We start from the raw sequence: 26,912 nt of genomic DNA, 5'->3' as shown, positions 1-26,912 counted from the left end.
AGCAGAGGGGCAGGAGGAGGAAGAGGGGCAGGAGGAGGAGGAGAAGGAGGAAGAGAAGCAGGAGGAGGAGGATGGGGAGGAGGAAGAGGAAGAGGGGAAGGAAGAGGGGAAGGAAGAGGAGGAGGAGAAAGAGAGGCAGGAGGAGGAGGAGGCAGGGCAGGAGGCGGCTTAAGCCCCAGGGGAGGTGGCAGGAGGCGGCCGACCCAGGGCCCCCCAAGCCGGGGCGACCGCACCAAGCCCGGCGTCTGGAGCCTCAGGCCCGCCTCGAGCCGCCGCGGCCTCTGCAGCTTGGCCTCGATTCCCACGCGCTCACCGTCACCGTCGTGGAAAGTCCCAGCCACTTCTAGGGACGTCTCCTTGGAGTTGTCACCCGGGGCTTTGAAATGAACGAACTGAGCTGATCGGGCCCCTCTGTGCTTAAGGAGCACAAACCAGAACCGCCGAGAAAGGACCGAAGCGGCCGGGGGAGGGGCCCCCGAGCTGGGCCGTCGTGGCCCCGGGCTGAGGAGCGGTCCCCTGAGCCCCCAAGCCCCTGAGCCCCTCCTCTCCGGAGGACGGTGGGCCGCTGAGGCGGCCGTGGGGCTCAGGCTGCTCGGGGCTGCGGGCATCACCTGGGGCCCCAGGGCTCAGCTTCAGGCCAGGCGCGGTCTTGTCCCCAGACGTGGCCACCAGCAGCCGTGGGCCGTGGCGGAGCCGGAGCCTGCGGTTCCCTAACTGGCTGAAAGACGTCATCAGTGTCTGGAAGTGTGACGTTTGGGGGCTTTTCCATCCATCTGGGGGTCCGGTAGGTGCTGGTGGCAGGCCCCAGGCGCTCTGTCCCTGAGGTGTGGGGACCGGCGGGCGTTGAGGCCTGGCCACGCCCGGTCACCTGTCCCTGGGCCCCCCACATCCTCCCAGCCACCCCGGAAAGTCTCTTCCTCAGTTGCTACCCTTGGCTCCTGGCAGGAAAATCACCCTGCCCATCAGGAAGGTCCTGCCCGGGAAGCTGATCTGGTCGCTGGGGCTGCGACAGCGGCAGCGGCAGCCGAGGGCACAGGCCGGGCCCCCTGCACCCTTGCTGAGCGGCCCAAGGTAGCGCCAAGTAGGCGACCTGGAAGCAGAAGAGACTGTACGGGCCTCAGCCTGAAGCCTGGTCTTGCAGAGGAGCCACCCGAGCTCCAGAGGCCTTGGCAAGTCCTCTCCACATTTGCAAATAGGCACCGAGATCAACAATCTACACGGTAATAGGATTTCTGGTCAGGACGGTGAGTAGGTCCTACTTTCACATACCCCTTCTGCCCAAAGGATACGGCGTAAAAAACCCCAGGACCGGGAGGCCTCACCCACTGGCTACATAGCCCGGGAACCCGAGCAGACGAGCCACGTGATCGGTGAGGGGGCTGCTGCTGGACCAGGAAGCGGCCCAGGCGATGGGCCCGTAACTTCCCAAATGTAACGGGAACTAAAAAGGTCCCAACTGAGATGAGAGATGAATGATTTGCTGCCTGAAACCAGGGTCTGGGGTTTGAAAAGATAAACTAAACTGCTGTACACCCACTCCCAGGAGACGTGTAGGCTCGGGCAACACGGGGTCGGGGCAATGCCCCTCGGGAAGCAGGAGGACAAGGCCGAGGACCAAGAGAGCTCGGTGACACAGCACCCCCCAGCATGGTCATAAGATGTGGTCTGGGACGGGGAATTTCCATTGCAGCAACCCGAGGTGAGGGCAGAAAGCTTGAAGGAGGAGGAGAAAAAGCAGGCATAAACACACACAACGTCTATGTCAAACAGGGGTGTCGGACACACTTCCAACACAAAATCGGATGCTAGGACAAGGAAAATAAAATAAACAAAATCAACAATTCAACCACGAATCCATTCGGGATAAAAGGAAAACTGATTTTACACTATAGGCTGACAAAGACTTAATCAATGTCCAGAATGACCAAGGAGATAAACTGAAGATTAACCTTCACTTTAAGAAAACAAAACAAAAAAGATAAAACAAAACCACAGAAATCAAACAGGTGGATATGAAAAAGAACCAATTCAAAGTATTGGAAATTATGTTTAAGTAATCACTGAAGTTTTTATTTTTATTTATTTATTAAAGATTTATTTATTTATTTATTTATTTATTTATTTATTTATTTATTTATTCATGATAGACAGAGAGAGAGAGAGAGGCAGAGACACAGCAGAGGGAGAAGCAGGCTCCATGCAGGGAGCCCGACGTGGGACTCAATCCCGGGACTCCAGGATCATGCCCTGGGCGGAAGGCAGGCGCTAAACTGCTGAGCCACCCCGGGATCCCATCACTGAAGTCTTTAAAGAGTAGACATGAATTAAAAAAAGAAAAAAGAAAAAAAAGAAACCCACCTCCCCGGATTGAAATAGTAAGAATATTACTCAGAAAGCAGCACTGAGAGGGGCGCCTGGATGGCTGTTGGGTAAGCATCAGGCTCTTGATTTCAGCTCAGGTCATGATCTCAGAGTTGTGAGATCGAGCTCTGCTGGGTGTGGTGCCTGCTTAAAGTTCTCCCTCTCCCTCTCCCTGAGCCCCTTCCCATGTTTCCCTCTCTAAAACATTAAATGAATAATTTTTAAAAAGGCGTATTAAGAGATAAAGGGTTAAAAAAGCATAGAAAGCACTGAGGAAGCTTGTGGGATCAACTGACAGGTGAAGAGATGGAAAGATCCCACCTATAACTAACAGGAGCTCCAGTAGATGGAAACAGAAGAAATGGCAGAGAGATAATAAAAGAAAGAAAAATCAAGATGTTTCCAGAACTGGGAAAAGACATGAGTTTTGAAGTCTTTCCTGTCATACGACACAAAGACAATTCCACACTTATGCTTCAGAATATCAAGGATAAAGAGAAAAATCCTAAATCCTCTGCCAGAGCCTACAGATCAACACACACACACACACACACACGAAAAGGGCAGACAATCCAATAGAAAAGGGGGAGAAAGACTCAAACATGCATGTTATGAAAGAAGCTGTGTGACAGCCATCCGATAAGGCACTCAATTTCACTAATTATCTGAGAAATTCAAAATTAAAACCACAATGAGGTAACACAGTATGAAAATGGTTAAAGTGAAAAAGAAAGATAAAAGATAAAACCAACCCCCCAACCCCCCCCAAAAAAAAACCAAAAAAAAAAAAAAAAAAAGATAAAACCAAGTAGAATGTCGGCCGGACAGCACTTCCATATACTGTCGTGGAGAGTGTGAATTGGTACGATTTTTTTGGGAAAAGGTTTAGCAGTAAGTAGCAAAGCTGAACGTGTGCCTACCCTATGCCCAGCGATTCCGCTCCTAATGGAATTGTATACAGATTTGCTAGAAATGCACAGGTATGTTCATCAAAAGCATGAGAATGGGGCAGCCCAGGTGGCTCAGCGGTTTAGCACCGCCTTCGGCCCAGGGTGTGACCCTGGAGACCCAGGATGTGACCCTGGAGGCCCGGGATCGAGTCTCACGTCGGGCTCCCTGCATGGGGCCTGCTTCTCCCTCTGCCTCTCTCTCTCTCTCTCTCTCTCTCTGTGTCTCTCATGAATAAATAAATAAAATCTTTTTAAAAAAGAAAAAGGCATGAGAATGCTAATAACAGCACCATGCTATAGCCAGAAACCTGAAGGTGCCCTAATGTCCATCAAGAGATGAGTGGGTAAGGTATGGTTTATTCATAAATAATAGACAGTGAGAGTGACTGAACCACCATGAAACACCAGTGAATCTCACCACATACGGTTGACAGAAAGAAGCCACAGACTAGAAAATATTTGCAAAACATTCATCTGGTAAAGAATCTGTATCCGGAATGTGTCAAGGACCCTTACACATCTCCGTAAACGGAAGACAATCCACTTTGGGCAAAGTACGCAAATGAGTACTTCAAAAAAGAAGAGCTAGGAATGGTGGTGACCCTCTGAGGGACTTGGAAAGAATCTGGGAAGGTGGCAAATGACGGCCTAATTCTTTAACTGTCCCTGACCCATCGCCTCCCATAAAACAGAGCAGCAAAAATTTTAAGACCGACATCCCACAGACAGACATCTACAGCACAAGCTCAAGTATCCCCAAGACTTCCCCAAAGTGGCAAGTAGCACAAGCCACCCATGGCCCGTCCCACGTAAGCATCACCTGTATGGGAAGCAACGGGGGGGCTGACGGGCTCGGCCACGGCCCCTCGCGGGAAAGCAGCAGCGACTGCGGCCGGGTTATCTTCCGCTCTGCAAGGTGCTGCGCGGGGCCCTGGGAGCCCTGGGACCTCTGCTGCTGACGCTCCCTGCTGGGGCTGGCCTGCTTCCAGGAGAATCTCCTGGGAATAAAAATCCGTACAAAGTAGAACAGGAGCATAAAGGCTGAAGGAAGAAGGTCCCGATGAAAACGGGGCCTGGAAGTGGATCCGGAGGGCGGACCAAGGGCAAGGGACGGCCCATCCGACCACCTCTTCCTCTGACCCCCGCCGCCCCCACCCAGGGTCAGGAAAATGAGTGAGCGGCAGGTCTATGGGAAAATCCCACCTGCCGGTGCCCAGGCTCCCAGGCGACGCCAAAGGCTGCCGGTGTGTGGGCCACACTTGGAGAGGTCGAGGCAGCCGGGAGCCCAGCCTTGTGCTCAGGTCCCCAGACTGGAAGCACCAGCTGTCAGTGCCGCCTGCAAGCGGAGTCCCCGGCCTAAGGCGGTGCTTGCTCTAAGCCCCGCTGTCGCGGCCAGGGGACCCAAAGTGGCACGTCTCGGTGCCGGAGCGGGGCGCGAGTCCGCAGCCTGCAGGTCTCGCCCGTCAGCCCCGCTTAGAGCTCTGGCCCCGACACCTGCTGGGCACCTCCGGGCGCTGCTGTGCGCGCGGAACCCCGGCCCCGGCCCCTGCACCGGGAACCGCCTCGGGTCGGCAACACGGCCTGAGCCGGGCTTCGCCTTGAACTACGACAGGGACGATTCTGGGGGATGGTCTGTGACCCAACAGCCCCCCGCCCCCCGGTCCCCCGGGAAGCGCGCCCGCTGGGTGCGCGGAGCCGTCGGCTGAGCCCGCGCACACACAAGGAAGCGCCGTCTCGGGCTGGGTGGCGTGGGACCCTCGGGGGACACCGGTCGCCCTCCCGTTCCTGCCGAGCGCGCCACTTCTGGGCCCCAGCAGTTAGGCCAATGGCTGGAGAGAAGGACAAGGGACGGCAGCGTTTCTGCTGCTCCGGGGGCAGAGCCACGGGGTCGGCGTGGTCTACCATCAGCTGGTGGAAGGGCCACCTCGCCCTGCTGGACACGCACATCGCAGCAGAGCTTAAAACGTTTAAAAAGGGGAGAAAAAGGCACTTTCATTGTCCTTTTGTCATCTGCAAAATGGGGTTCCCGCCACGCAGTTCACAGGCCGTGACGGAGACACAGCGGGGCCACAGTAAAACACCTGCCACAGCAGGCAGGGGCCCCTTGCCCGCGGCAGCCAGCGCTCCCCGCACGGTTGTGCAGGGCACCTACCTAGCACCGGGTACACGGGAGCAGCAGGCATGCGTCAGATGACGACACTGAGCACGGGATGGTCTTTCTCCAACGACGAGACGCGACAAATCCGTGTTTGGGCGAATCCTAACAGATGCAGGAACCCCTATCTACGGGGGCCTTATAACATAGTCAATAGAGCTTTTAGACCTGTTTTTTTTTAAGATTTTTTTATTTTTTTTAATTTTTATTTATTTATTTATGATAGTCACACAGAGAGAGGCAGAGACACAGGCAGAGGGAGAAGCAGGCTCCATGCACCAGGAGCCCGACGTGGGATTCGATCCCGGGTCTCCAGGATCGTGCCCCGGGCCAAAGGCAGGTGCCAAACCGCTGCGCCACCCAGGGATCCCATAGACCTGTTTTAATAAAACAGAGACAAAAGCACAACAGTTCTCTGACGCTCCCGTGGGGCCCCCGGGTTGGAAGGACATCTCCAGTCAGCCGTCCAGTTTTTCAAGAGCGACCCTGGGAACCGCGGGACTTGAAAATCAAGTATTACTTCGTGTCGGGCCTCCAGCAGGTGACAGAGGCAAGAAGGTGCAGCCCCAGCTCGAGAGGGTCCCGGTGCGGGCTGCGCAGCCCCATCGCCCAGAGCAGCAAGGCCTGCAGCCCCCCGGCCCCTGTGGACCCGGCCGCTCACCCCTCAGGCTCTGCCCCAAGGCTCTCGATCCCCCCCGCCCCGCAGTCATTAGCAGCCAGGGAGCCAGAAAAGCTGTGAAGCCCAATTGCTTCCTCCACCATCTGGATGAACTGGGGTGGGCCGAGGAGCCCACCAAACTCCCTAAGATAGTCCAGTGGGAACGTCGGGCTCCCCTAATCTCAACACGGAGAGTGACGGCAAGTTTCGGGGAGCAATGCTGCAGGCGGAAGGGAAAGCCCACGCGGGGGCTGGTGCTCACACGGACCCGGGAAGGCAGGGCCAAAACTAGTGTCCTTGCTTCCTCCACGCAGCGACGCTTCCTAGCAACTGAACACAACTTTCCCATCTGGATGCGCCCAAGGACACAGTTCATCAGTATTTATAATTCATAACAAAACCAGATTCTCCGTTTTACAGATTTGTTGAAAAGGTTTCCTAACGTAGCCACATTGTTAATGTCTGGTCGAAGACCATCAGAACCAAGTTTGGCAGGATGAACTCTAATGAAAAAAGCAGAAAGAATCTACAGACTTCCATCTGTTTAATTTTCCATAGTGGCTATTTCAGAAATCCTGTATAATATTTTAATGGCAAATTTTCTCCTTATAGGAGTATTATTTAATTTAGAAGGCCATTGTTTTAATGAATATTTGTTCTCCCAGTTCCTCAAACAAAAGCTCTGGGGTCTAAATAATGGCTTAAGATCTGGGAATAGTACACGGAAGACGTGGAATTGAGACTAGTTTTAGAATCAAAATGAAGAATCCTATCCTATAAGGCTCTACTTCAATGATGCTAGCTTTTTCGTTTTGTTTTTAGGTAAACTCTAAACCCAACACAGGACTGGAACTCACGACCCCGGGATCAGGAGTCACACGTTCCAATGACTGAGCCAGCTAGGCACCCCAAATCGTTACAGCTCTAGAGGTTAGCCTCCTCCCAGGCTTCCAAGTAGGAGGCTCAAACTAATCATTTTTGAAGATTTTATTTATTTATGCATAAGAAACACAGAGGCAGAGACCTAGGCAGAGAGAGAAGCAGGCTCCCTGTGGGGAGCCCGATGTGGGACTCGATCCCAGGATCCCAGGATCCCGTCTTGAGCTGAAGGCAGACAGACGCTCAACCACTGAGCCACCCGGGCGTCCCGTACAAGTCTTTTTTTAAAGACTGTATTTATTTATATATGTGACAGAGAGAAAGCACAAGCAGGGAGAGAGAGAAGCCTACTCTCTCAATCCCAGGACCCTGCCTTGACCTGAGGCAAGGGTAGATGCTTCACCGACTGAGCCCCCCCAAAGGCGCCCCAACTACAAGTCTTTTAACTGGAAGAACAATCTCAACAGATTGGCATGCAGGTGCTTAAGAGCAGACTGGGCTGCAAGGTGCATGTAAGGAAACACTAAGGGAGTGATAGACCAAGGAATTGCCAGGAGGGAACACAGTAATCGGGGAAGTAAGTTCAGGCAAATTGTGGGGTAATGCAAATGTTTATTTTCAGCTTCCATCCGGCTGTAGACAGTCCGAATTCCAAGGATCATTAACGAACACCGTATGAAATATCCATCCTAGGGAAACATGTTCTGGTTTGTTTGTACGTGACCCCCAAGTATTGAAGGGCATGCATCGGTTCTGCGGTTCACAAAAGGAAAGCAATCCAGTAAAGATAGAAAAGTTGATTATGGCTGAAAAAAACAAAACAGCTTTTTTTCTTTACAAATGGAGCTCTGCTTTCAGCGTTAAAATTATGGTCAAGACTATATACAAAAAATAGTATCAGGTGAATGATTATGTGCTGGAGGACAGAACCTCCAAAATGAGACAACTGTAAAAAACAGTAGGTTCAATGCACCGCACACATCAAGTTGTAGATTAGACAGAAAAATGGCAAACGTCCACAGGCTGCTCATGAATTGATGAAAGTGTCAGAACCAGCAGCCATTAAAATTTGGCTTAACCGAGGGATCTGGTCATCTGTTCCGAATGAGCTCTTGTCGGCCAGAGATCGTTTTTCGATGTTCAATTTTTTTTTATCCCAGAGAAGACTTTCAATTTTTCTCGTGAAATTCTTCTATTTCAGGCATATCCTAAATGAGAATAATAGCACCAGAATAATAACACAATCTCTAGTATCAGCAAAAGATGGACCATACTTACCCTCCATCTTGAAATACTATCAAGATGATTATATGGTCCTATCTTAAAATAAAATTAAATAACTCCTATAAAACTCTCATAGTCTAGAAGTTTGTGAATCAAAAATTATTTAGTTAGTGTTCAGACACCGAGTAAATTTCAGGTCTTTTGAGATAACCCCTTTGAAAGAACTAGGTCCATTCAATTTTGTTCACCTATAGTCTGAGTCTAGTGTTTGTACATAAAAAGTACTCAACAAGTATTGATGAACTGACAATATTAATTTGCGACAAATAATTTGGATCAAGAAAAGTCTTGAAAAAGAACACAGCAATTACAAATAAAACCCTCATCCAAGAATATGACATTCAAGAATGGTATTTTATAGAAAATTTTAAAATCCCCACAACAATACTGTAAGTTTCCAGCGTTGAGCATGCAACAAACGGTGAATACCGAGTTTTCTGTTGTTGGTTATCTCTAGGCGGGGAACACAAAAAAGCTCTCAGTTGTTCTTACTTGGATCTAAGCTACAAGTTACAATGTTATTTTGGTGAAACAGGATGATGGCCATAAATGTATATTATATTATTCTCTTCTTCTCTGCCCACTTACAAATTAAAAAGAAAAAGGTAACAGCAGCCCATTGCAGAACAACCAGCAGTATATAGTGTACCAGCCATGTGCACCAGCTAATCCCGTTTTATGGACATAATTCATTTGAAGATCAATGATCAACAGATGACCTATGCATCTTCTTTTATAATTTCAATATGTAGTTGTGATATTTCTTATTTAGATTTTTAAATAAAATATATTTCCATTTTTCTTAAAGAAGTGGAAATTTACTTGAGGAAATTTCTATTAGAAGAAAATTGCCTTATGTTGCCTGATTTAGTCAAAGCTGCTTGAAGTGCCAACCTTTTACCATCAATTACTGATTGTATATCAACACAGCAGAAAAGACCTGGTAGTGAGGTCACACAAGAATTCTGTTTATTATGATAGCAAACACTTTCATGGCATTTGACAAAACTCAGAAGTATCCCTGTGAGATGGTTTCAGAGCTATGAAACTAACCCAGCCAGGATGAAGTTTTTACTTAGGGAAAATAAAGAAAGAAAGAAAGAATGGAAAAGTAATAAACAACCAAAAGATACACTTCACATAATAGCAAAATATAAAAATAGAAGCAAAGTGACAGAATGAAAAACACCGCAAAGCAATGGATTTAAGAAACTCTGATTCATCTTCCCCATTGAGAATGGTCCTCTTTGTCCTCTCATAGTTGTAAATGTAAAACAGGTGGGAAAATAATTAAAGAAAGGCCTTGCAAGACTTCTAGGAGGTTAAAAGGAATTACTGAAAAAGTGTTCAAATACTTTATAAATAGTATTAACAAAAATATCTACTTTATTAGACTTTTTGTCTTCCTTCAGTGAAGGTGTCCTTTGAAAATCACACTGATTCTTAATACTGTTCCAGATTCTTAGCTAGAGAGATGTTAGCTTTCCTCCAGAGCAACAGTCCCGGGGCACCCGATAACTCTGCTGAAGAAGGATGACATCAGAACTGTGCCACGTGATGGAGACACGGAGAAGGGAGGGTGTCACAACTGTCAAGGTTCTACACTTGGTCCCGTCAAGTTACAGATCACCCAAATGACGTATTTTGTGAGTACAGCACTTTTAAGTATCACTGTGAAATCATATTCTCAGTGTGAGATTTCTCATACAAATAGGACGAATCTAATTTCTGTAAACGTCTGCAGGCCCAGCTATTTCTTTAAATAGATTTCTTTTCCCCTTAAGAGAGCTGCTCCAGTGAAGAATAGTTGCTCACAGGTCCATGTCCAGATTCAAAAAGAAACTAAACATTTTTCTGTGAAAAGACAGAAATACTCAAGTACTGTGAAAGCTTTCTGTAACCGCGGATTGCCCACCTATTCCAAAGCGCGTAATCACTCCCTATGAATCACTCCCTGATGAATGAAACGTGTTCTGCAGCTACTCATAGCTCATCAGACGTGTTGTTCACCTTTGCTAACTCACACTCCTTGCTGGAATGACAGCTCTGAAGGATGTCCTTGTAGTGGGCCTTTAGATCCTCGTATAAGGAGGCGGTTTCTTGTGAGTGAGCCAATGGCAAGACCTTCTCATTCAACAGCATCTGCACTCGGAATTCCTCCTTCGGAGTCTTGGCATTTTTACAGTGGTAAAGCACGAATATCAGGTTGGAGGCGTAGGGCACGATGTGGCCGCTTCGGAACTTGCGATGCAGTTGTTCCTTGTAATTGTAAGCCGTGAGGGGCTCCTTGTCTTTGAAGTAGCCCATGAGAGCGAGCAGTGGAAGAAGGGTCTCTGCATGACCAAACTGAAGGATGACCGGAGAGGAAACTGGCTGAGACCTTAAAGAACAAATGGAGAAAAAATATGTACATATGTTCATGTCATGTAAGATAACATCCACAGTAGTGAGAAGCAGTGTACAATGTTCTCATCCTATCTAGTCTTTACATACACAACTCAACAATATGGCGAAAAATTCTGCGTGGCCGAGAACTGAACTGTTTACGCTCAAAGTTAAGTCCAAATTCAGGATCACTGTGGTATTGCAGATCCATCTAAAACACTGTGCACACTTGCTAATCTTTCAGTTCCCAGAGAGAAGACAGTCTTCATTAGGAGATCAAGGAACTTGGGCAATACATATTTCAAAATTGTACTGCCTTTCCATGAATGAAACTGCGCAAACTGGCCCTTAGGATCAGTTACTCCAGGGAGGGCTTTTAATTGAACTTCAAACGCTGTTTTATCTGTATCTAGGAAATAAGGACAAGCAGTATTCAGTAAATTTCCGGGTGAGAATCAAGACTGAACAGTGAATGCTAATTCATGTGATCCTTCAGGGTTTTATGAGACCTGATCTGGGCACTGAGAGCCACAAAAGGGTAGAGATGCAATCCATTCTAGCTGATTTACTGTGTTTGTGGAGTGGGAGTGGAGTTTACACAAGCCAGAAATACAACAGCTTTCAACACCGTAAGCTAAGTCACCTTCCTTTAACTGCAAGTTTTCTATGTCTCTACGGAGGGAGGGTAAAGGGTTTTTTTGTTTTTTTTTTTTTTTTAAATCAGCAGCAGCAGATGACTGTTTAGTTTTTCCCTACTTTAATAGAAAGAATATGAGCTGGTTCTAACACATAATTTGTAAATCTATTCAAAACAAGTTAGCATCTGATTTCTTGCTGCCACCCCACACATGAGATTACAAACTTCATGCACCTGGGTTTTGTGGGAGGCCAGCACAATCTGCAGCAGATTCCCCACAAGGAAACAGATGCAACTAGAGAGCAGGTCCAAAACCCAAGGGAAACATTTATGAATAACCATCTGGAAAAGTTTTCTCACGGAATCACCAATAGCCTCAAGACCTGAATATATGATCAGTGTCTGTGTGGAGCGTGCAGAGGGAAGCCACAGAGCATGCCAAGACCTAGGATTTGGTGAGTGCAAGAGAGGACCACCACAGGCCTCTCCGGAGCTGCAGAAATCTCGCCCCTCCAAGGCTCCGTTTCAGACAGAGGCCACAAATGCTAGAAACTGCGGGGAGCAGAGGAAGACTAAGCGGACGGGGACAGCAAAGACAAAGTCAGGCGACAGGACCAGAGCCAGGAAAGCTCAGAAAGGAACCCACCAGGTTTCTGACCAGCACACACACCACACCAGAAAAGGGAGATCCATGAGGTTAGAAAAGCAATCTGACAGGAGCCTTCTTCTAAATGTTCAGGGAAACCAAAGTCACATTAAAATGAGCAACCGGGGATCCCTGGGTGGCGCAGCGGTTTGGCGCCTGCCTTTGGCCCAGGGCGCGATCCTGGAGACCCGGGATCGAATCCCACATCGGCTCCCGGTGCATGGAGCCTGCTTCTCCCTCTGCCTGTGTCTCTGCCTCTCTCTCTCTCTGTGTGTGTGTGTGACTATCATAAATAAATTTAAAAAATAAAATAAAAAATAAAATGAGCAACCGAAAAGTAAATAGAAGAATATCGGGCAGAAAAATATCCCTACAAAAAATAAAAGGATACAATACTAGAAATACATACTCAAAAAATACAGAGAAACTATAACATACTGTTACACAATCATCTGCTATTCTGAGATTAATATTTTCTAAAAAAGGAAATGTTAAAGCCATTCATCAACAGGTGACTACAAGCTCCTCTTTTTAACTGATATATTCTGATTAGGTCATTTAATGTACCTAAAACCTGTATTTATTTCTAAGAAGCATCCCCATGGGCCAAAGTTACAAAGCAGTATCATTCAGAACACAATTATATTTGGTTTGACTTGCAAAACTATTTTTAAATTTCGTATTACTTGTCGGTATATAAAGATAGGGTGATTTCAGATTCTTAAAAATCCAGATTTTTTGCTCCTCTTGAAAACCTGAAAGACCTGACAACATATACGCCCTTAAGGGAATAATGAGCTGAACAGGAATAAGGGTCACTCCGGAGAGGACATATACCCACTGCCCAGGACATATGTCACTGCACATTGTCTAACCAAGGACGAAAAAAAAAAAAAAAAAAAAGAAAAAAAAAATAACCAAGGACGGATCCATTCATTACTTGCCTGGTGCCTTTATGCATTGAGTACACGCAAGTCAAAGCTGACAACGTTGTCATAATGTGAATATAATGGAATTTAATAGTAATTCAAGAAAGTATGTAAAATATAGTTGACCCTTGAACAATGCTGGTGTTAGGGGCGCCTGGGTGGCTCAGTGGTTGAGCCTCGGCCTTTGGCTCAGGTCATGATCCTGGGGTCCTAGGGCTAAGTTCTGCATCAGGCTCCCCAAAGGGAGCCTGCTTCTCCCTCTGCCTAGGTCTCTGCCTCTTTCTCTGTGTCTCTTAAGAATAAATAAATAAATCTTTTAAAAAGAATTGTTAAGAGAAAGAAAATACATTCACAGTACTGTGAATTTATTTTTTTTAAAGCAAAAAAAAAAAAAAAAAACAAAAAAAAACAACAACAACAAACCCAAAACAACCCTAAAAAAAATGCACACGTAAGTGAACCCGCAGTTAAAAGCTGTGTTGTTCGAGGATCAACTATACTGGTTTACATTTTAAGTCAAGCCAAGAACAACCCTCGGCCAATTACTTCCGTCTACGAGATCCACCAGGATGGGCAAGAGGTCAGGAAGGACAGCGCAGCACCCCATGGTCTCACAGAAAGATCTGACTGTCAGCAACTCTCCTCTTTTCCGGACAGAGGAATCCCAACAAGCTGAGAACAGGATGTAAGACAATATATAATACAGAATATTCTAGTTTCAACAAGTTACATCAAAATTATTAATGAACTACTTTACATTCATTTTTTTCTAACGAGTCTTCAAAATGCAGTGTTTACACTTCCAGCACATCTCCATTTAGACCAACCACATTTTCAAGTGCTGAATAAACCATATGTGGCTGGTAGCCACTGTGCTGATAGAACAGGATACACAGCGGTGCAGAGAGCCGTACATACTGAGATTCAATAGTCAATCAAATAAAAAGAAAAGAGAAAAAAAGATACAAGACAAATAACAAACATACATATTTTTAAAATGTACACTGGAAAAGAGAAGAAATCAACAGGCCTATGTAAAATCATAAGAGTCCAAAGTTCTAGTAATCACATCCAAGCTACAGAATAAATTAAATTGAGCATTGGGTGTTCTGTAAGACTGATAAATCACTGACCTCAACCTCTGACACCAATAATACATTATGTTAATAAACTGAATGTAAATACATTTTTAAAAAAGAAATGTAATTAACAACAAAAAAGTTTAGGTTGTGATCCACATTTAAGTTTTAAACCTGAAGATTGTTCAGGTTTATATATAAAAAGCAATAAACTTCATTTTCTCTTTTGACTTACTTTACTATTAAAATCAGCTATTTTCAAGAAGGAAGTTGAGGAAAACTGTGCTTTAAAAATACATAATAAGAATTTTATGGGAAATCAAATAAGTTTATGTATTAGATTCACATAGAGAGCTGTATCAACACAAATAAATGTCTCTCTGCCATTTGATACATTTAAAAAAATTTATTTTACATTTATCACAGCATTATTTACAAAAGCCAAGAGATGGAAGCAGCCCAGTGTCCATCCATAGATGAATGGATAAAAGTGTGTTATACACACATGATGTATACATAAAATGGAATATTATTTAGCCATTAGAAAAGGACAAGATCTTGCCATTTGTGACAATATGAATGGGCCTAGAAGGTATTATGCTCAGTGAAATAAATCAGACAGAGACCATATGATTTCACTCAGATGTGAAATTTAAGAAACAAATGAACAAACAGAAAAAAAAAAAAAGATAAAAAACCAGACTCTTGAATACAGAGAACTGGTGTTTGCCAGGGGGGAGGTAACTGGGGGAATAGGTATGATAGATAAAGCAGATTAGGAGGTACAGACTTCCAGTTACAAAATAAATAAGCCACAGAGATGAAAAGTACAATGGAATACAGTCAATGAAATACAGGAATTTACAAAGGAATATAGTCAATGAAACAGTAATAATGTGGTTTGGTGATAGTGACTACACTTATCATAGTGAGCACCAAGTAATGCACAGAAATGTTGAATTAGTATGCTGTACACCTGAAACTAATATAACACTGCACGTTAATTATACTTCAATAAAAAATTTTCAAATTTAGAATTCCAGGCAAATAGTAGGAAAAATTCCAATTTTTAAATATATGCCGTAACTACTATCTTCCTATAACAGATCAATCTTTATTACAGAAGCTGGCAATACACACAAAAAAATTGTATTTCTAAAGGTCTGGTTAAATTCACCAATAATAATAAGACAAGGATAAACTATAGATTACAGGGTGAAATCTAATATCTGTCTTCCCCAAAACAGTCTTAAAAACTAGAAACACTAATTTGCTTAAAAATCCAAAAGTGCCTGCAGGAAATAAGGAACTTATTTGTAGGTTGGATTTTCTACAATAACTACATAAAAATATTTTAAGTTGATGAGACAATATCAAATACAAAGGAGAAATGAGCACAATTTTACTTGTGATCATTTTTGTCTACATTTCCCTCTGTGCCTTAGAGTGCCTTGCACACAGAGCAGGCACTGTTACAACTCCAGAGAAAGAAGCGGGCTGGTGTTGCCTGTGTTCACACAGAAAGGCCCTGCACAAAACAGCTATACCAAATTCTCCAAAACATAACAAGAGGAGACTTTTTCAAAGTCCACTTGGTTCTCTTGCTTAGATGCCACAGGTTGAATCATTCCCTCCCATGTGCCAGGTACCATGCTGGTTTGTTTTGTTTTTAGAAGGAAGGGAGGAAAAATAAGAAAGGTGATAAGGTGAAAGAACAAAGAAAACAAATAGAACTTATTCTTGGCTCTTGCAGACTAGCACCTGTGTAAGTGTTAGGGGAACCCAGAGAGGAGAGCAAGCCCTTCTGTCTGGGGAGGACCTGGCTGCACTCTGCTGAGGAGGTGGGGTCTGAGCTGGGTGACGAATGCATTCCCAGAATAGTCTTACTGCAGAAACATTGCCCACTGTGGCCTCAGGGAAGTGTAACAGCTGCTTTACTCCAGGATCTGGACATTCCCAACTCCTGGTCACAGATGAAAACACTGGGGTTAACTTACCTGAGCTAGCTAGCTCTGAACTACTGATTAAAGTCACTACAAAAATGACCATTCATTGATTTGCTTCATCCACACCCGAAAAAAGGATCACTTCATGGACTGTATGTAAATAAATCATAAATGTGTGTGTACAAATCTTAGTGAGTATACAGTAAGGAGACACTGAATGGTTTGGCTTATGGCTTTTCAAAAGTGTCAAGAAAGCAGACTATTAAAAATCTTGCTGAGAGAAATTTTATTTCATAAAAAGCTTATAAAATAGAAAAGAATGCCTCACTGTATTTTATAAAATATGCTATCAATATGACCATAAAATCGAAACCTTAAAGTTGTCTTTAAAAACTAAGCACTTTCACATTCTTTAGAGTTTTAAAAATCTTTCTTCTTGATTTCTGCATTTCAGAAAGAAAATTCAGGGCATGCTAAATGTCTAGGTTGTGCTAAGGGCAAAAAAGAATTTAGCACACTCTTAAATAAGTTAAGAGATTTAAAAGAATGTTCAGTATTTTTTGCACTAACTCACAAGTATTTCCATTAAATTACAGGTCAGAATATAAGTCCCTTCAGTCTCAAACATAACTGTTTTTCTTTATTATTTCATTTTTCCTAGCCAAACTCAACTTAGTAATCCTTAATGGTTCTGGTGTTAAAACCAAATAAAGCAATCTTCTACAAGGCTCCCCCCAAGAAAGTAGAAGTAAAAAATCTAACTCATAATTACGAAGTATAAAATTAAAAAGCACTTAGCCCATAATTTTTCAGCCTTTTTACACTCTAGTTCAACACAGAGATCCACTTACAGCTATGAATATTAGAATGCTTTTCTCATAAATAATGACTAAACGATATGTAAACTGATTTTTACTTTAATGTTGGAAACTCAACTGCCAAAATATCAAAATCTGGATATCTATACATGTAAAAAAAAAAAAAAAAAAAAAAAACACAAAACAAAACAAAAAAACCACCCCAACTAGAACTTTACTGTTTCCAGTCAGTGAGGAGCTTAGAAACTACCACTCCACAGTAACAAAGATCTGAACAAACTGAAAAATCCACAGGTCTTCTTAGCTTCTTCAGAGAACCTCATAAGGCATTCTCTCCCCCACAAAAGAGAGAATCACCATGTACAAGAGCAGACACTTCCGTGGAAGCCAGGGCGGGCCAGGAAAACCTCAACTGTAACTGACAAATTGCTAAAGGTTTGGTGTGGACAAGTCGGGGTTAAACACTCTGGGGGACCCCAGGCAGTACCCACACTTAGTGAGTTTTACCCAGAGAAACCATTCTGAAAGAAGCCAAAGCTTTCTGTCCCTCCTAATAAGGCCGGCCCTCAGGGGGTTAGGTTAGGTTAGGTTTTCCTAGAGCCTAACCTGCCTCAGGGCAGAGCAACACCCAGCTCCAGCCATCTCCAGCCATCCTGTGCCATCTGAGGTTGGAAGATCCAGAAGCACTGGTGCAGTTCACAGCCCGGGCCACAGGCTCAGCAAGAGGCTGAGGCCTCATCACGGAACTCCAGTCTGGGCCCCTCAGCGCCCACATCACTGAAGCCTGTCTGCAATAGTTCCTTTCTCCCAGTACATCACGTCTACTGTAGACAAAACACTGACACGGCACACCAAAGGGCACTGAAAAGGATCAGAACCAGGATCAGATAGGGCAGATGTGGGGGAATGATCAGGCCAGGAATTTTTTTTTTAATATGATTAGTATGTAAGGGCTTTAAAAGAACAGCTAAATAACACGCAAAAATAGATGGATAGTGTAAGTAGAAAGGTGGAAATTCTTTTTTTTTTTGGAAGGTGGAAATTCTAAGAATTAAAAAAGCACTAGATATAAAAACATGGTACAGAAGTGAGGACTACATCTGTAAGCTGGACACGGCTCGGAAACAATCTCTGAGCTTGAGCACAGAACAATGGAAACTTCCCAAACTGAAAAGCAGAGAATGACCAAAAAAAGCAGAATGGAATATCCAAGAACTGGGGACAACTGCCAAAGGTCTGATTGACATGTGTAATGGGAAGACCAGAAGGAGAAGGTAGAGACAGAAAACAATGCAATCTTTAAAGCAATAATGACTGAGCCCTTCCCCCAAATTAATATTAGAACCCAAACCACTGATCCAGAAAGCTTAAACACCAAGCAAATGAATTAAAACAAGAATACTTAGGCATACCATATTCAAACTTCATAAAATCAAAGACAAAGAAAAAAAATCTTGAAAGAGGCCATGCAAGCAAGATGGTGAAGTGAAATATTTATGTGTTGAGAGAAAAAAGCTGACCAACCTAGTATTTTGTATCATGCAAAATTATCCCTCAGAAGTGACAAATAGAAACAGGGAATCTGTTGCCAGTGGACAGGCCTCACAAGAAATGTTAAAAGAAGTTCTTTCAGAGAGAAGGAACATGCTGTAGGTCAGAAACTCAGAGCTACATAAAGAACAGTGGAGATGAGTAAGTAAAGGTAAAATAAAAACCCGTTTACATTTTTTAATTCTTTACTGACCTAACAGATAAAATTTTTTTCAAAATAATAGCAATAATGCACTTGATTATGTATGCATATACATGTGTGTGTACACACATTTGTATGTTTATGTGCAAGTAAAATGAATGACGGCAATGATAAACAAGGGACAGGAAGGAAGAATTAGAAATATTTTGTTATTATGAGGTACTTGCACTACCCATGAAGTGTTATGGTGTTATCTGAAAGTAGACTTAGGTTAGTTGTAAAGGCATATTGCAAATTCTAGGGCAACCACCAAAAAAAAAGAAATGTATCTGATATGCTAAGAAACGACAGGAAATGGGAAGATATAAAATGCTCAAGTGAAACCACAAAATGCAAGTGTTTTTCAAGTGTGGAAGACAAAAATAGGGACAAAGATCAAGGGCAACAAATAGATAATAGTAACAAACATGGCAGATATTAATCCAATTATATCAATAAACACTATCAGAGTCAATGGACAAATTATACCAATTAAAAGATAGAGATTGTCAGAGTGGATCAAATCTAAGACGCAATGATATGTTGCCTATAAGAAGCCCCTTTCAACGTAAAGATGTGCCCCAATTAAAAGTAAAGTAACGGAGAAAGAACATCCTAATTAACACTAATCACAAGAAAGCAGGAGTAGCTTATAAATTTCAGACATGACCAACTGCAGAGCAAGGGAAGTTATTAGGGATAAAGGGGTCAATACCCCAAGTAGAAATAATACTCCTTAATGTATATTCTCTTTCAGAAATGGTCAGATCCAGCAGGCAAAAAATCAGTAAGGATACAGTTAAACTCAACAAGACCAACAACCAACTGGATATAATTGACATCTATTGACTTCACAATAGCAGATTACACATTCTTTTCAAGCTCATATGGAACATTCACCAAGAGACCACATTCTGTGACATAAATCACATCTCAAAAAATTTAAAAGAATAGAAATCATGCAACATCTGCTCAGTTGATAAAACTAGAAATCAGTAACAGAAAGATAACTGGAAAATCCCCAAATACTTGGAGATTATGCAACATACTTCTAAATAACACATGGGTCAAAGAAGAAATCTCAAAAGAAAAACATTTTGAACTAAATGAAAATGAAAACACAACTTATCAAAAATTTGTGGGATGCAGTAAAAGCAGTGCTTATAGGAAATTTCATAGCACCTAATGTATATGTTAGAAAAGAGGAAAGACCTAAAAACTATCTAAGCTTCCATTTTAGGAATGTAGAAAAAGAATAGCAGATCAAACCCAAAGTAAGCAGAAGAAAATAAATTTAATAAAAGCAGAAAACCATGAAATTTAAAACAAAAAAGCAACAGAGAAAAATCAATAATATCAAAAACCAGTTCTTTGAAAAGATCAATAAAATCAATAAGCCTCTAGCCAGGTTAAGAAAAAGGAGAGAAGGCACAAATTACTCATATCAGAAAAGAGATCACCACAGATTCTATGAACATTAAAAAGATAATAAAGGAATATTATGAACAACTCTGTGCCCACACGTTTGATAACCTAGATGAAATGGACCAATTCCTTGAAAGACACAATTGCCAAAACTAACACTAGAATAGATGATCTAAATAAGCCTGTATCTATTAAGAAATTGAATCAGTAATTAATAACCTTCCAAAATAGCACTGGCCCAGAAGGATTCACCAGTGAACTCTACCAATTCCAAGGAAGAAATTCTACCAGTTTTCTACAAACTCTTCCAGAAAACAGAAGCAAAGGGAATACTTTTAACTAATTCTATGAGACTAATATTATCCTAATACAAAAGCCAAGCAAAGACACTACTAAAAAACTATATATACACAATCAATATACATGAAGATAGATGCACACAAAAATCCTAGGCAAAATATTAACAAATGGAATCCAACAGTATATAAAAAGAATTATACACCCCAACCAAGTAGGATTTATCTCAGGTGTCAAGGCTGGCTCAACATTCAAACATCAATTAATGTAAACAACCACATCAACAGGCTTTAAGAAAAATCGTATTATCAATAGATTCAGAAAAAGCACCAGACAAAATTCAACATTTATTCATGATAAAATTCTCAGCAAACTAGGAATAGAGGAACTTCTTCCACTGGATAAAGGACATATACAAAAAGCTATAGTTGAGGCACACGGGGGGCTCAGTGGTTGAGCATCTGCCTTCAGCCCAGGGCATGAACCCGGGGTCCTGGGATCGAGTCCTGCATCGGGCTCCCCGTAGGGAGCCTGCTTCTCCCTCTGCCTGTGTCTCTGCCTCTCTCTGTGTCTCCATGAATAAATAAATAAAAGCTTTAAAAAATCAAAAAAGCTATAGTTAACGACATCATACTTAGTGGTAAAAAATGCAAAGCTTCCCTGCTGAGATCAGGTACAAGGTAAGGATGTCTCCTCTCCTCTCCACTGGAAGTCCTAGGTAACACAATGAGACCCCTCCCAAAAGGTATACTTATTGGGAAGGAAGAAATAAAACTTTGGCTTTGCTGATGACATGTTTGTCTATGTAGAAAATTCAAATAATCAACAACAAAAAAAACCCCTCCTGGAACAAATAAGTACGTATAGCCAAGTGCAGGATACAAGGTTCATATATAAAAGTCAATTGCTTTTCTATATACCAACAATAAACAACTGGAAATCTGAAATTAAAAACATATTTTTATTAGTCCCTCCAAAATTAAATACTTAGGTATAAAATAACAAAATATGTACAAGATCTATATGAGAAAACTACACAACTCTTACGGAAGAAATCAAAGAACTGAATTAATGGAGAGATATTCCATGTTTATGGATAGGAGGGCTCAATACTGTCCAAGGGTCAGTTCTTCCCACCTTGATCAATGGATTCAATACAATCCAAATAAAAATCCCAGTAAGTGATTCTGCAGATTTCAACAAATAGACTTCTAAAGTTTATATGGAGAAGCAAGAGACCCAGATAAGCCAACACCATATTGAAAGAGAAGAACATAGCTGAAGGACTACCATTTTTCAAAACCTACTGCAAAGTTACAGTGATCAAGATACTGCGGTCTTGGTGAAAATACAGATAGGCAGACCAACAGAACAGAAAAGAGAGCCCAGAATAGACCCCCATATATATAGAGTCAACTAATGTCTGACAAAGCAAAGATGATACAATAGAGCAAAAACAATCCTTTCAATACATGGTGCTAGAGCACGGGACATCCACAGGGGGGAAAAAAAAAAAGCATCTAGACACAGACCTTACACCCTTCACAAAAAAGGATCATAGACCCAAATGTAAACCTTAAACTATATAAAACTCCTCGAAGATAATCTGGAGGAAAACCTTGGTGACTGACTCCGGCTATGGCAAGGACTGTTTAGATGCAACACCAAAGGCATGACCAAGGAAAGATAAAATTAACAAGCTGGACTTCATTAAAATTAAAAACTTCTGCTCTACTAAAGACAATGTCTAGAGAATAAAAAGACAAGTCAGAGGCTGTGAGAAAAGTATTTGCAAAAGACATATCTTATAAAGGGCTGTTATCTAAAATATACAAAAACTCTTATGGGTCAACAATAAGGAAACATCCAACCCTAAATTAAAAAGTGAGTAAAAGGCCTGAACACACACCTCACCAAAAAAAGACAAACGGATGTTAAGTAAGTACATGAAAGGTATTCAACATCATACATCATTATGTATTGCAAATTAAAACAAGGAGATACCACTACACTCCTATTAGAAGAGTGAAAAATCCAGAACATTGACAATACCAAATGCTGTCAACAGAAACTCTCATTCATTGCTGGTGGGAAAGCAAAATGATACAGCCACTGTGGAAGTCAGTTTGGAAGTTTCTTACAAAACTAAACATATTTTTACCATATAACATTTCTGCTTCTTGGTATTTATGCAAATGAATTAAAAACAATTAAAAAATTTATGTTCACACAAAACCTAAACATGGATGTTAACAGCAGCTCTATTCCTAACTGTCAGAACTTGAAACCAACCAAGATGCCCTTTAATAGGTAAAAATGGGGAAATAAAGTATGGCACATCCACACAATGAAGTATCAGTGCTAAACTATCAGACCATCAGAAGACGTGGAGGAAACTTAAATGCATATTACTAAGTAAAGGAAGCTCATCTGAAAAGGCTACATATTATAGGATTCCAATACATGGCATTCTGGGAAAGACAAAACTCTGAAGATAGTATAATGTGTCCAAACCCAGAGAATGTGCAACACCAAGAGTGAACCCTAACGTCAAGCGCAGACTCTGGTGATGATGCTGTGTCGGTGTAGGTCTTTAGTTATAATAAAGGTACCACTGTGGTGTGGGGTGGCAACAGTAAGAAAGGTAGTGCTGGGGCAGCAGAGGGAGTTTATGGGAACTCTGCTTTCTGCTCAGTTTTGCTGTGAACCTAACACTGCTCCAAAAAATAAAGTTCATTACAAAGAAACAAACTATGCTGCCATGGGAATATACGTGACCAGAAAGAGTACACTCTCCCTCCAAAGAGTTAATATAATCCCTCTTAAGCAGCTGTTCAAGCTTATACCTGTTTGTCCTCTTTTAAGACTCACTCACATTTCAATTTTCTTTGACGGAGTTAAGTAGCATTAGATTAAGTGGAAAAACATATTGTATTTCTGTCCTACCTCACATCTGCATGCTAAGAGTGGGGACTTGGAGATCTTCAATTAGTGGAGGCTAAGGAGTTGTGGAGTGTGTGTGTATACACATAAAAAAGGTTTTTTGTCTGTTTTTCTAACTCTAAAGATGTCAAAGCAAATACATAAAGAGGATTTATTTATGGTCCATATTTCATCAGAAGCCGTTAAAGGTATGTGCCAGGTTCTATACAGTGAACCAGTAGTTTCTCTGAAGTAAGCTGGTTTTATTTCAAAAACACACTGCCCTTTGCTCTATCTTGTAACAATAAATCTTACAAGTGTCCTAGGCCACCTGCTAGGAAGTGATTTACTCTAGTCAGTACAGGCCCAATTGATATTTGAAACGATCAAATCAGCTTCTCCTTGAACATACCTAAGTCCTACGGGTGGCGTAAGAATGTTTCTGGGTTTCATTCCCAAGCTTCTTCAAAGCAAAGCTGCTCTATGATTAAGCCCAAAATACTGGCAACAGAACACAGGTAGGAACGTGTGTGTGTCTGACTGAGGAAGGGAGCGTGTGTGTTGGCGTGGAGGGCCAGAATAACAGAGAATACAATGTATGGGAGGATAAAAGGAGAAAGAATGTGGAAAAAAAAATCACTCCTCAGTTTATTCAACTCCTAATGTAAGATCACTGCACATAATTTTTTTTTCAGAAGATTGCTGAAAACATAAAGATGGCCACATTCCACTCTATGACCCCATCCCTGTAGCTCTCTCCATAAACAAAGTCGGGAAGTCCGGAATGTCAGGACAGAAAGAACCAAGTTTTTATCTTTAACAAAAGAATGCAATCTTTTGACGGAAAGATGTAAACGTTTTTTTAGGAGCTGCCGCCAAGACAACCAGAGGTGAGCAGGTTCAAGACCTACCACACCGGGCAGCCCCTGTGGCGCAGCGGTTTAGCGCCGCCTGCAGCCTGGGGTGTGATCCTGGAGACCCGGGATCGAGTCCCACATCGGGCTCCCTGCATGGAGCCTGCCTCTCTCTCTGCCTGTGTCTCTGCCTCTCTCTTCGCTCTCTCTGAATGAATGAATGAATAAATCTTTAAAAGAAAAAAAAAAAAAAAAAGATCTACCACACCTGTAGCTTTTAACTTTTGGGGACATAAAACCCCTGAGACTCTGCCTAAAGGAATGGGACTTCTCCCCAGAGAAATGCACGTGCCCATAAAAATACGAACACAGCTGTGGGAGTTCAGACTCTAGCATCCCCAGGATCTCTGTGGACCGTATCACAGCCTGCTGTCCTGGGGACAGTCGGCGAAACTTCCGTCCCACATCTGTATCTCCTGCATCAATCCCATGCACGGAAGTCTAATAATTTTACCCCAGTGAGTAAACAATGTAAAATGTAAAAATGTAAAATGTAAATGTAATGTAAAAATGTAAAAATGTCTAAACAAATAGATGTTTAATATTTACATACTTAATTTCAAGTTAATAATTCAGATGTTTTTAAATTTGCTTTGAACTTACCTATTTTCCTGCATTCTGACTGTATATTCTGATCCATCAACAAACACAGATTTCTAACAGTCACATTCCTCAAATTCACTCATATCCCCAGACTTGTAAGGACAATTCTTTCTTTAGAACTCTTAGCAGAACAGTCTCCCAAAGAACAAGGAATACAAGGACATGAAATAGGACACTTTTACCTCTGCTCTCTCCTTCTGATAAAATGCATTAAACTTGGAATGTCACATTTTCCAAATGTGACAAAACCACTTTAAGAGATAGGCACATTAGGGATCCCTGGGTGGCGCAGCGGTTTGGCGCCTGCCTTTGGCCCAGGGCGCGATCCTGGAGATCCGGGATCGAATCCCACGTCAGGCTCCCGGTGCATGGAGCCTGCTTCTCCCTCTGCCTGTGTCTCTGCCTCTCTCTCTCTCTCACTGTGTGCCTATCATGAATAAATAAAAATTAAAAAAAAAAAAAACAATGCAAGAGATAGGCACATTAGCTTTAAAAAAAAAAAATCTGGAAAATGTAAACCATTAATACAAATATAAGAACACAAATGAGTAATCTGTGCTAATGTATTTCAGAAATACACAACTGGGACCCTAACGTTTGAGGGTTGAGATGTGGTCAAGCCCTCTCATTTTAAAAGTTAGAAAAAGACATGTGTGTTACTGAAAGCTATCTAGCAGGATAAGAATGTAGGTCTCCAAATAGCCCCTTTTGCTTATGTAAGTCGTTAAGAAGATTTTATCAAATCTTCAATAAAAAACAAAATTTAATTTGAAGTCTACAATTATGTTGTTAAATAAGGACTGATGACTATGTATGTGTTCCATTTAGGTAAAATATCTTAAGAAGGTACTTAGAGTCATTCAAAAAGCTCACCCAGAAAAACAACTAATAATTGCATGTTTTTGCTCTAAATGTACTCAGCTTAGATCTTTCTAAGCTCTTAATTCACGTTTCACATTTAACTAATATTACACAAAGTGTGTTTTTAAACATGATCCAGGAATATCAAATCAAACTTTAGATGACTCAAACAATTCCCATACTTAACGTAACAAATAAATGTGAAGTGCCAGAGACAGGAGATGCTCTGGGAAGAAAATTACCAGGAAAAAAAAATATATTTTTTAAGTTTTCTTACACATCTGACTGAAGCATCAGCTCCAATGAGGAATTCGGAGAAGCATCAGTTGGTCAGCTTAGGACAAATGTAGAACTACAATGACTTAAGCATAAAGTTTTTTCTCCAGCAAAAATACAATACAAATAACTTCTTCCAGCCACAGGGACTGGGTTTACCTTCCTGCCTTCAATTCCTCTAAAGCCAGAAAGAACAAAGGAGGCAGCAGTTCTGAGGGAGGGAAGGTAAACCCTAAGGACTCTCGCAGCCCATCACCCAGCTTCCAGGCAGCAGCACAGCGGAGGGGAGCCCGGACGAACAGAGCCTGACGTCCTTCCTGAGCAGATGAGGAGGGACTGAGAACCTAGGGAGGCCACACTGGCCGGAGTTCACAGGGCAGAGTTCCAGAGAAGAGAGATGTGCAGGGACTCCCCTCGACTTTCGGCTGCTTCCGATCCACACATGCTTGCGAGAAACTATCCAAATCCAGGGAAAATACCAGAAGAGGACAGGTGAGAAAACTTCGCAAAGCTAACACAGGGCCAGGAAGAGTCTACATCCCATAAGCCAGACCAGGAAAACCTCAAACTGTACAGGGTATCAAACAGATGTTCAGGAGAAACTACCTCCATTGGGGGGGGGGGACAAAATCGACCCCCAAAAGACACGATCACAGAAACAAAAAGGTGAACCCAAACTAGAAGAATATATTTGTAAGGCATAAGCCTGAAAAGGACTCGTACCTAGAAATATATACAAAGAACTCTTCCAAAAATAAAAGATGATAACCCGATTACAAAATGGCAAAAGATGGGAACAGACCCTTCACCCGAGGAAACACAGGGACGGTAAATGAGCTCACGGAAACCTGCCCAACATCAGGAATGTTTAGGGAAGTGCAAACTAAAACTACAGTGAGGAGCTACTATACACCCACCAGAACCGCGCAAGCCAAAAAGCCCTCCCGTACCAAGTGTGGCCAGGACGGAGAATAACTGAACTCTCGCATGTGGATGTGTCTTAAGAATGTGAACAGTCACCTACACATGACGCAGCTGGCCTACCTCCAGGTGCTACCCAAGAGAAACGAAAGCAGAGGTCCCACCAAGACAACCAAAAGTCACCGCAGCCTCATGTGCAACAGCCTTAAACTGCAACCAACCTAAATGTCTATT

At 42.6% G+C, this 26,912-nt stretch overlaps 1 protein-coding gene across 2 annotated transcripts in view; it reads right to left on the bottom strand.

The window, feature by feature from the left end:
• Positions 1–7,595: 7,595 nt before the first annotated feature.
• The window catches only part of MINPP1 (multiple inositol-polyphosphate phosphatase 1), a 46,219-nt gene continuing 26,902 nt past the window's right edge, over positions 7,596–26,912 (bottom strand). For both annotated transcript variants that reach the window (XM_025441397.3, XM_049101758.1), the window contains exon 5: positions 7,596–10,667. In XM_025441397.3, the coding sequence (XP_025297182.3) occupies positions 10,271–10,667 (397 nt within the window). In that variant the 3' untranslated portion in view covers positions 7,596–10,270. The remainder of the gene's footprint in view (positions 10,668–26,912) is intronic.

This window comes from Canis lupus, chromosome 26 (assembly GCF_003254725.2).
Source record: "Canis lupus dingo isolate Sandy chromosome 26, ASM325472v2, whole genome shotgun sequence".
Classification (NCBI taxonomy): domain Eukaryota; kingdom Metazoa; phylum Chordata; class Mammalia; order Carnivora; family Canidae; genus Canis; species Canis lupus.
Note: the sequence above shows the minus strand (reverse complement) of the source record. Positions and strands in the feature narration are given on the sequence as shown.